This window comes from Poecilia formosa, unplaced genomic scaffold (genome assembly GCF_000485575.1).
Source record: "Poecilia formosa unplaced genomic scaffold, Poecilia_formosa-5.1.2 Scaffold71, whole genome shotgun sequence".
Taxonomy (NCBI): domain Eukaryota; kingdom Metazoa; phylum Chordata; class Actinopteri; order Cyprinodontiformes; family Poeciliidae; genus Poecilia; species Poecilia formosa.
The window spans coordinates 1,707,399-1,719,462 of NW_006800010.1; the positions used below are offsets into that span (position 1 = coordinate 1,707,399).

The 12,064-nt window shown below is 36.9% G+C and overlaps 1 protein-coding gene across 1 annotated transcript in view; it reads right to left on the minus strand.

Moving 5' to 3' along the window:
- Positions 1 to 9,162: 9,162 nt before the first annotated feature.
- lmbr1 (limb development membrane protein 1) overlaps positions 9,163 to 12,064 on the minus strand; it is a 39,238-nt gene continuing 36,336 nt past the window's right edge. Inside the window, exons 16-17 of the mRNA XM_007555624.2 lie at positions 10,827 to 10,988; positions 9,163 to 9,751 (exon numbers count right to left, since the gene is read on the minus strand). Of these exons, the coding sequence (XP_007555686.1) occupies positions 9,666 to 9,751; positions 10,827 to 10,988 (248 nt within the window). The 3' untranslated portion in view covers positions 9,163 to 9,665. The remainder of the gene's footprint in view (positions 9,752 to 10,826; positions 10,989 to 12,064) is intronic.

Consider the following 12,064-nt stretch of genomic DNA (forward strand, 5'->3'; position numbering starts at 1 on the left):
ACAATAGCACTGAAAGCTACAGACAGATATCTTTATATGGGTGCAAGTGTTTAAGTGTGTGTCTACATGTCTTTTCTCTCCTTTCTTAGATGTTTCTGTCTTGCTCTCATGTTTTCCACAGAAACTGTATGCAGGCCTTTGAGCAATATTCTGGTAGAGAGTGCTGAAGGGAGCGTTAGGAAACGTGTAATTCATGATGCTGCTTGACTGTACAGACGTCACTGTGCTACCAGGTAAACCATGATATATAACAGTTTAATTGATGATGACACTATTTCAGTGACCATACGAACAAGACTCCACATACTCATACCTGTTCAATTAGTTCAATTATTCCTCATTACAATTGTATTTTATTAGAAACTTGTATAGTTTACAAATGATAAAGTAGCACATGGTTGTGAAGTTTAAGGAAAATTAGATATTTTTTTCAGAAATAATTTATGTGTGTTTCACTTTGTTAGTTGAGTATGGAAATAAATAAACTTTTCAGTGATATTCCAATTTATGGAGATGCAAATTTTAAAATTATTTTAACATTTTTGTTTTAGATAGATAGATAGATAGATAGATAGATAGATAGATAGATAGATAGATAGATAGATAGATAGATAGATAGATAGATAGATAGATNATAGATAGATAGATAGATAGATAGATAGATAGATAGATAGATAGATAGATAGATAGATAGATAGATAGATAGATAGATAGATAGATAGATAGATAGAGGATACAAGCATATTGGCGAGTCTATGTTGCTTGTAAAAAAGTAAAGAAATATCCATAAAATCAAGTTCCCCCAAAGTCAAAAAGATGAGTCGCCAGTTCATGGAGCAGAGGGTAAGTTTGGTACTGAACTGCAGCAAGCATAATTTCAAATCATACAGTCCTAGTAAAGTTTACAGACACTTTTAGTTGCTCAGCCACTCTTCTTGAAAGGCATTGCTAGCGTTCGACCATTTTAGATGCCTAATTTGTCTCTTTCAAGTCTAATTTTGATGTGTCATTTTGGTAAACCAAATTCAGTTAAATTTTTAACCATCTAAACCAAACAATCACCAAACACAACTTGAGAGTGAATAATGTTCAGTTCTCTCTTAAATGCGAAACTGCTGGAACAGAAGTGTGCCTGTGTAAAGGTAGTTTAAAAAAATCAACATTGAAGGAGAGAGCTCCTGAAAGATGCAGTTGCTCCAAAATCAATACATTTAAACCCATTTAAAAGTTGCAGCTGCCTTCATGGACAAGCCAAGTTACTTCTAGGTTTTTTTGTTGTTGTTTTTTTTTGTCCAAGAAGATAAAGATTGAAAAATTTGGTCTCAATGAGAAGGAGTAGTGGCTTTTTTTGGATCATACGGGTAGTTGCCTGAGGCAGGAATAAGAACGGTAGGCCATAAGACCACATAAAAACATTATATCTGTTAGCTGCTTCTAGAACAAGGTTTGAATGATAAGGGGACAAATTCTGAAATGTCCAGCCAGAAACATTCCAGAAACTTGTTGACAGCAACCAGAAATGTGTTTCTTACCAACATGTTAGGACATTTTATTTATGTTCTGGTCCATATGTGACATTTTAACCACAGAAATTGCGCAATAAAATCAAAAGTGTAGGAACTTGCTAGCCTCTGAATACATGCACACTCATCTGCTCTCACTTCTGAAGCACTTTTTAATGATTTATAAATGACATACTTTGTTCACCATTGACAGAGTTTTGTGTTTTAGTTGAAACAATCTGGATCTTCCAGTTAGCACATCAGGATCCTTTCTGCTGTGCATGTTTGGGTTGATTTTTACCTTCATTCATCGAAGCATGTCAGGTGAAGTGCCCATATTCTGAAGATGAAAGACATTGAAGAGGTGAAAAAAAAGTCATATTTTTGGATACTTTATGCATTTAAATTTCTCATACTGGAAAGGATGGACATGATGGAGTAATACTGACAAATCTCTGACCGTTGGTTTAAATAATTTCACTCTGAGGCATCATGATACCCCATACGAAAAGGGAACATTGCCACCTAGTGAACCTGCCCAAGCTGAGATCTTCAATAAACAGCGACGACAGCGGTCAAGATTGCTCTCAACCATTTATCAGCTCTCTACGGAGGGGGAATAATTTCTTCTGAAAATTAACTCACTCACACCTCTTTATGATAGATGAAGCTCCAACACATGGATGTTCAATGTCAAGTGAAGGGCAGGTGGCAGTTCATTTTGTGTGGAGTGTTGCAATCACACAGAGTGCTTTGCTTCAAAGAGGCTGATTAAGGAAATCGACATATGCATGAGGTCCAGACTTGCAATATGTTGCAAGGGTCAGAGTGTCCTACCCTCTCTCCCTAGTCAGTTTCCAACATCTCACCCATAAACCATTCCCTCATGTGTCTCATAAACAAAGATGCAGCATTTACTGAGCCAATTAGCTCCGACCTAACGCTGAAACCCAACACATACGGCCGTGTACAGGTTCACATACTCAGGAAGGAGAAAGAATCATTCACTGTTGTCATCTTCTTAATAGTGAAGTAGAGATCGACCACTTGAGATTCATTTTTGGTCTCACTGCCATTTTTTCATTTTGCATTTTGAAGCTCTACTTAGAACCTCCTTAATGTCCAACAGTGCAAAAATGTGAATTCTTGCCATTTTTCAACTGGTCTTACAATTGTGATCAGGACTCTATATATAGGAGTGCTCTTAAAAATAATCTCTTATTGGTTAGCTCTTAGTCTTAAAATTGTATGCATCCTTCAGAGTCTTAGTCTTGACTCGGTGTCAGTTTAGGTGGTCTTGACAAAACAACGCATGTTAAATTCACCTGTGGGCTGTAGAGGGGGCATCAGGAGCAAATTTTTATGTAACGAGAGAGTTATGTGATGTCACGCAGCCAATGAGGCAAGAGCTCTTCTTCTATGAGTTCACAAATATGAGATTATTACTCATAGTAATTTGTTTTAATTAAACCAAACTGACTGCTAAGCATTGTTTTGCGCATCCAATATGTTTCTGAAATGCATATTGAACTTAATAAATACAGTAAAGGGTATTTCTGTACTCTTCTGTTCATTTAAACATTCAGGATTTTGACTAAATGAATGCTCAGTATCAAACCATGTGATGATTAATTATTGATTGTCCATCCATCCATTTTCTTTAAACCCTTGTCCCTCAGTGGGGTCGGGAGGGTTGCTGGTGCCTATCTCCAGCTATCGTTCTGGGCGAGAGGTGGGGTACACCCTGGACAGGTCGCCAGTCTGTGCAGGGCAACAGAGAGACAAACAACCATGCATACGCAATTTGGAGAGGCCAATTAACCTGATAGTCATGTTTTTGGACTGTGGGAGGAAACCGGCGTACCCGGAGAAAACCCACGCATGCACAGGGAGAACATGCAAACTCCATGGTTAATGCTGTGTTTTTGCAGATGGCTGTCATACAATCAGAATAATAAACAGTTTGAAGTGTCAGATCATCGTACATTTTTGGGGATACTAGGTTAGTAGATTTCAGGAATATGCTTTGTTTTGTTTTGTTCAGTTGATTTAGATAATACAATTCAGCTGGTCAGATAAAGTGGGCAGGAAAGCCAAAACATCTGGAAATGAAAAGTGAAAACTAAAAAGTTGGCTTTTAGCCACAGGGGCATTTCTACATTTTATTTGTGTGACTCAAAGGTTGCCAAGTGGTGGGTGGTCAGTAGATCGTCTCGTGTCTTTTGTCACAAAGGAGGACGATCTTCAAGAGCAGCGCAGCATGGCGCCGACAGGTGTGATTGACGTGATTTTTCAGGGGAAAGACTTATTTGCTTAGCTGACTGTAATGCAAACAGGCACGTCAGTGCTAAGCTGGGACCTGTGTGAGACGGGGAAACCTATTCTTTCAGTTTTCCTTGTGATAGCAGAGAGCAATAAAGCATCTTTGTATCATAAAGCCGCAGGTGTTCCCTGGGAGAAGAGGGGAAAAACACCTTCATATAAGGCCAGCTTCAGTATTCTTATCAGCTTATTCCAATGCACAGCTTTCAATTTTTGCTCAGCTACAGAGGTCCGACCCTGAGTCAACACATTAAGCGAGACAGTACTGACATAGATGGATTGCAGCGAGATAACACCGCTGGGCCCACCTCTGCTTCCCCATTTCTGTGCCCTCTCTCATCCACTTCTAAAGTGGAACAAGGCAAAGTTCACCTCAGGCTGTGCTGTTTGCCCTGACTGTCGAAAAGTCAGCCAGAGACATAAAACCCTCCATTTGAATGGCTAAAACTTGTTTAATTAGTGATAAAAGCCTAGCTGTAAAGCAATTCTGATGTGTCTGTGACTTAAGGCTTAAGGGAGAGCATTTGGGTGTGTGTGTGTGTGTGTCACAGAAAAGTAAGTTCGGATTTTGCAAGCCTACTCTTTTTTTGAGTTATGCAGTTGCAATTGAAAGTTACAACTATTATTCCAATACTTGTTAAATGTTCATGTGTGCATGCAATACATGAACACATTCAGCGTTTTTGATATTGTCCGATAACAGTTACTGATAAGAGAAGGTAGATGTGTATCAGGAGTAGGCACACCTTTATAAAAGAGATGCTATGTCAAACAACCGCACAAAATGAAATAATTTAAAAGCTATGGTTAAAATCTTTATTTGTGAGAATAGTAGTTGGAAAATTAATCGTATTATATTCTATATTGCTATATATGATGATGAGTCATGTGCAGGCCCCTGTGTCTAGCGACATCAACCTTCCCATTGACTCTGACTAGGCATTTCTGTCCTCCTGCAAGTGTGTCCACAGCATTATGCTGCTGTTCCCATAATTCACTGTGAAGATTGAGCGTCAGGATGAAACACACCTTTTTTTTTGCATGATGGCCAAATATGTGTAGTTTTGGTCTCATCTGACCAGACCACCTTCTTTCACCTTCTTATGTATGACTTGTGGCAAACATTTGTTCATTCATCAATGCCCTCTACCAACCAGACCTTCAGAAAACATCTGTATTCATACTGAGTTGAAATTACACTCCAGGGGATTGTATTTAGTCATCAAGTGAATCTGAAAGTTACTTGTTGCACAGAATTTTATTTAGTCCAATTAAAGGAAGCTGAATTCAAATTCAGTTTTTATTTGTAAAACATTGTTGAGAACCATGCACTGTTTTACCTCTATATCACAATTATAGAGGTAAACCAGTTATATATCACTAGTATTAATCTATCACTTTTGTGTTCAGAATGTGACAAAATGTTGAAAGCTTATAGTGGTGGATGCATGTGATTTTAGAGCAGTTAGTTCTGCAGAATGCTAAAAAATAAAAAAATATCGTTTGTGACTTAACAGGAGAAACCCCTCAGTGAACTCTATTTAAATGATTAGCAGTACTATATGTTTTTTTTATTTTTATTATTGGTTTTCATTAATTCTCCGTGTTAGTTGGAGACATGACAGTATTGATCTGGCTGTTTAACAACTACAACCTGTCAGCATGCCTCAGCCATTACAATAAACTCACAATCAACCGTCGCTGAAAACACAGCTCCATTGTGTATCTGAATGAAACATTCTCATCCTTTGTGCCACTAAAATGGTTTTTCTAATTAGTCGCAGGAACTGAATGACAGCTTTGTCCGATACTGTCACACCGACATGGAGGCTTTTCTGAGTGATATCGACCGTTCGCTGTCATCAAGCAGACGAGTCCTCGAACAGCTGGAGAGAAAAGGCGTCTCAGAACCTCGGGAGAACGAGTGGGGGCGACTGAAGAGCCAGGTCGGAAACAAGACACAGTTGGTCATAAAATCCCGAATTCTGTTTCCAACCTTGCCTTCCTCCTAACATGTTAAAGCTTGCAACGAGACAAGAGCTTCAAAGCTGCTGCATAAAGAGCTCGGATCTCCACAGATGTGATCATTCACTTTACAATGTGAATGAAGATATGTGGGAGTAGTAGTCTTTTGTTTACTAAAAACAGAAGCAAGTCTGATAATGCACAGCAGACTTTTTATTCATAGCCTGGACTGCTACCGGGGAGCTGAAAAGACATTAAGACGTACTGCTCCTTAAGGCTTCATTGTGGGCTTTCTTTACCAACAGTGCTGTTTTTCCATTCAGGAGACCTGGGTGTGTGCAAAAAAAAAAAAAGTAGATGTCTTTATTTCTCTTTATCTAGTGTGAAAAGGTTGAGCACGAGGCAGGAGTGGCTCAACCTTGACACGAAGCCTCAAATGGTGAATGTGCTTTCAACACTTGCCTTGCACCCTTTTGCATGGGTGCAAACTCTATAAAGTGGAGTGCAGCTCGCTATGAAACATTTAACAGCAAGACACATTGGCCTCTAAATACAGGAAGCTGACACTGGTTAATCATTGGTGAAGCTGTGCTTGTTTATAAGCACAACTCAGCTTGCAAAAGTGTTTGTCTCTTGAAACCTTTATAGATTTTGTCATGTTACAGACACAAACTACTATGTGTTTACTTTGGATTTTTGTGATAGGCTAACACAAAGCAGAGTATGATTTTGAGGTGGAAGGAAATAAAAAAAGATATAACATGAGTTTGTACTTAGCCCCTCTGATACCCTTGTATAAATCCAATGTAACCAATGGCTTTGAAACGTCACACATTGAGTGTAATTTAATGTAAGTGGACCAGAAAGGCTTTATAGAGAACATTTTGGACAAGGTTTGTCACAATGTAGTATGATGAATATACTACCTACATGGAACACACCAAGTTTGACAAAAAAGCAACAAAAAAACAAAACAAAAACTAAGAGTTCATATCAATCGGATGCAAACCATCAACATCCATATTGCTCAGATTTTTGAGGTTTGATCGGCAGTCCTAATTTTATATATGTTACAAGAGTTGACTTGCTCAAACAGGGACAAGAGCCACAATTAATTGAAACGGAGTAATACAAAGTATTCACAGAGTGATATTTATTCAAATTAAACGTAATTTGAGAATTTTCAATTATCTCCTTAATTCATCAAAATATTTTACCAAGTGAACTAAATAATGTAAAAACATGATGTCCACCCAAGGTCACATAGAACTCAGACACCCAGACAAAATAAAAGCAAGTAAACATTTTCCTTTTATTTGCAAACACACAAACAACAAAAATACCATTTATCAAACTGAGAAATCGTAAAAAATACATTCACAAAACACGTACCAAAATTTACATGCAGAGATTAACAGACAGATGGACAGAAATAAAAGTTACACCTGCAGCACGGAACGACTTGACACCTTCATTCAAACACAGACAATATGGACTGGAAAACCAAAAAAAATCACTTAAAATGAAAAGTGGTCCAATATTTATATGTGAAGTTTTATTTTCCCCCCCAACAATTACCAAAAAGTCCACATTTTAAGCTAATGGAACTTTTATTTTATTTCAATACTTCACTAAATTTCAGCTTGCGCATAAGAAAAGAGGAAAATCTTTACTTTGACTCATTCATCTGCCTCTCTCACAAGGAAAACTGTTTAAATCTTAACAAATTCACAACATCACTTTTTATCTTCAGAATTCACATCTTCACATCATTCTAAAACCAATAAAATACAAACAAAAACAAAATATATCTGGCAGAACAGAAAGTTATTTGTTTTTCATTATTGGGAAATATTACTGGATGCCCTTTGTCATATTTTTGCGTACTGTATAACATTACCAGTGTATATAAAAAAAATAGCACTGTACATTTTCTTTTGTTCAAGTCTTGAATGCATATATAACTTCAGATTTCTATTTGTCATGACAAAGAAAAACAATGCCACTCTTCATCCAAGTAGAATTATTCCAACCAATGCAAGAAAGTGCTCAAAAATGAAGCTCCTTCCTAAACACCAATAGTGGAAAAAAATAAAATAAAATGTAACGTATAGCTGGCTTTGAAGCAGAAACTCAGTGGCAGATAGGATCACAGTGCGGCTGTGCCAAGAAATCAATTACCATCACATTACGCCTACAAGATGTTTTGTCATAAGGCATTCGAGGTGATTGTGAAGACAAAGAAAATCACAGTTTAGAAGATTACGCAGCAATGCAACAAAATGTAGAGGGACGCCTGAGTTACCAAGTCTTTCTCTTGGCTACAAAGCTGGCTGGCTTGTGGTGCTCCGTGAACTCATAGAACAAAGTGTGTGTGATTTACAGATGTTGGTCCTGTAGCAAAACCTTCTTTCACTTGCACTTCTTTATTGTCTTTAAATTATATTTCACTACAAACAAATTGTGGACAGCCCCTCTAAATTACTGGTAAATCAAATTGTTCACTTCCACAATCTTCTAAGGGAGCCAAATGCAAATCCATCTGTGTTCATTGGCTATCTACTATCCTTAGCTCTGCAGAGGGTGAGGTCAATGCAAACAGATACATCTGTGCAGCAATATTCCAAGCCTACCATGTCTGAATTTCATAACACATATGATTAAAATAATATCAAAGATGCTTTCTGTAAAACCTTCAGCGGGCTCAGTGAAAACTGATTATTTACATCCAAACATTGGAATAAAATCTGAAACAAATTATTATATACATGTAAGTACAACATTTACAAAACAGTTTCCTGTGCGTGCCTGTTTTTTTTTTTTTTTTTTTTTTTGAAAGAGCAAAAATAATTATGCAAGATGTGCATCAATAAAAAAAATATTAAAAGTAAGACAAAACTACAGATTCCCTTCAGATGAACTAGAGTTTTCCAATCAGTGAGATTTGGCTTGGTTAAAAACAGCCAATTTTTGATTGGCTTAAATCAAATCAGGAGCACCTTAAAAAAACAAAACAAAAAAAAAAACAGTGTCCTCCTTCATACAAACTGACATCATCAAAAAGTTAAAGCCCACTTGCATAAAGCCAGATAAAAACACATATGACAGCAAAATTACAACAAGATAAGACTTTCAGACCTGACAGGTGCAATGCATAAAATGCAGCCCACAATACAGTGCAGAATTCTGCACTGGCTCTGTTCAGTGGGAATAAAATACAAGTTACCATGTTTCAAGAAGCAGTTTTGTCAGTTTTTTTCTTATTTTGAGTTTAAAGAAGAAAAAGAAAAATTGAGATCCTCTCATGTTTGCAACACTAATAAAAAAACAACCAACCAACCAAAAAAAACAAACAAAAAAAACATTTATTCTGAGTTTCTCACCAACATTAATAAAAAAATAATAATAATTTAAATACCTTTGTAAATGAATGGTTGGTTTCTACTTCAGCAACTGATTTAAGACTTTGATACAGAAACGGAACCAAGCAGAAACTGCTTTTATCTAGTGCAAAGGTAGGAGTTGCAAAAGGAAGTAAGGTGACGACGACGGGTGCAAGAATGCCCCAGAAGCAAGAGATGGGTAGTTTAAAGTCACAGTCGAGGTTAGCATCAAGATCAGTCCATTGATGCCAGTCTTTTTCACTCCTCTGTGTCCGCCTGGCTCTGTCCCAGCTTCCATCAGAGACGCAGAGGATGGAATGTCACGAAGCTAAATTGCTCTCAGCCTCCATTTGCAGCAACAGTCAGACACTGCCTGGGTTTATTAAGTTCCTTCCTATCCTTTTCACCTTTCAACACTCAGACAGTACTGTTGAAATCTCCCTGTGGCTCTGCTAGCATGTGTGTGTGCGTGCGTGCTGATCCATCGTCCCTTTCACAGAGTTTTCTGATGCCCATTGGCCGAGAGCTTCCCAGATTCGGGGTCTGCGGGGCTGTTTGACAGTTGCAATTTATCCAGACCTGGGCGGTGGAAGATAAGGCAGAGAAATCTCATTAAAAAGCCTCAGACTTTCATTTAGGCAGAGGTATTGATGTTCTTTTTTCTCCTCAGTGCCTCTATCTGACATTTTCTAACCCCATTCCGTCCTGTGTATCAAACATTCAGGGATAGTCACACCAAGTCTTTAAATGCAGCTCACTGCTATTTTTTATTTTTATTTTTTTGGTTTCTTTCTAGGTCATTTAATCTGAAAAATAAATAAAAGCACAAGTGCATCTCAGTAAATTGGAAAAATCACCTAAAACTTCATTTATTTCAGCAATTTTAGTCGATAAGTAAAACTTTTAGCTTATTGCTAATACGCAATTCAGATTCTCAGAAAAATGTAAATTAAATAAGGCCAGCAAAACATTTTTATTACAGAAATGTCATGTATGTCTATGTACTGCAGAATATATACATTCCATAGTCGGTTGTGGCTCCTTTTGCATTAATTACTGGATCACAGTGCAGTCAGTCCTCAATGGCTAATTTCCTGCACGTCCTAAGATTTCAAAGCAACTGTGGCTACATTCACTGATTGTGCACCTTGTTCTACCACACATTCGTCCTTCCACTTAATGTTCCGTGAACATGGTTGGACACACCACTCCGAAAGCCAGCTTATTTAGCAGTGACTTTTGCTGTCTTATCTTGTTTGTGGAGGGCGTCATAAACAAATTATAAATCAGCTGGACAACTGAGAAGTCAGCAGTCTTTCCCATAATTATGTAGACCATTTTGCATTTTAAAAATTAATTTTATCTATTATGTAATATTATGAGAAATTGAATGTTGGGTTTTGATAAGCTGTAAGCCATAATTCTAAAAGATTTACAGAAATTAACCCCTGAAATGTATTCTTCTGTGAGGAATCTACATTAAATATGAGTTTTTTATATTATATATATATATATATATATATATATATATATATATATATTTTTTTTTTTTCTTACTGAAATGAATCAACTTTTCATTTATTATCTACTATAATGCACCTGTGGATTGTCAATGTTCCAGAAGAAAATAAGATTAGGCTTAAGAGACATTTACCTAGGGCCTTCAGGAGTTCTTCTCGCACTGCCGAGGTGAATTTTCTCACAAGACAAAGAGTTGTCACAACAGCAAAAAGCAAGTTGTATGAGAGGACGATGTAGAAGTTTCCCAGCCAATTAAATCTCCCAAAGTCCCCCAAGAGATCAAACCTAGTGATACCTGTGAAGGACAAACAGAACTGTCAAATAGTTTTCCCCCCCCATAGTGTTCAAAAGACAAAATCCACAAAGGGAATGCATACAACTTATTTTGTCAATGCCAGTTTTGAAAAGTGAGGTTCTGTGTTCATAAGCAGGATTTTTTTTTCCTTATTGGTGAAAAGCACTGAGGCTTCTGGAAAATGCAGCCATATCTTTTCTCCCTGAAGTCCGACAGATCTTTCTGCAGGAGCTTATCTCTTTCAACAAGTGAAAACACTCATTCTGAAAGACAGAATCACATATAAAAACTATTTTTTTTTGTCTCTACAATCTTGTGTATGGCAAGTGATTTGTAACATTTATTTTTTCCCCTTTGTAAAACATTTTTTAAAAATCCTTTTTAATCCTCTCTGCTTACACATTAAAACATGTAAAACTTTAATAACTTCATTTTTTTTTAACCTTCAAGATATGTAAACAGATTTCAAATACATTCATGATACAAAATACATTTTGGAAGTCATGGGCTTTTTCACCATATCAAAGTAAATTGAGGGTTTCAAAAGTTAGTTTTAGAAGTGCTACAGTTTTTCCTCGTAGCTTTCCAACTGTTTAAAGTTTGTCTGATGAGATGCCAGGAAAAAGTATCAGAGTACTGAAAACACACTACTAGTTCCTCACTAACATGACATAATAACTGTTTGCAAATACTATTGGTCGCAAAAATAAAAGGAAAAAAAAAAGAAATGTCACAAATCACTTGCTATTAAGCTGCAGCTCCAAGAGATAATTGTGGGCAGTAAAGTCTTTCTGCATATTACTGGATACCATTTCAAAAGAGATAGGCCACCAAATATTATCTCCAAGTAAGTTTGTGTTTTTGCACATATGAATACAGTAAGGACTGCTATAATTGTAATCATTTTTAGAATTATTTTAACTTCAGTGCATCATCCAGAGCAGCTTTGTTTTGCCATAAGGCAACACAATATTGGGCTGCATTCACACTGCAGCCTGCAGTGACTCAATTCTGATTTTTTTTGACGTAATGCGACCTGTATCTGATCTTTTCATGACAGTTTGAACAGCACAGGT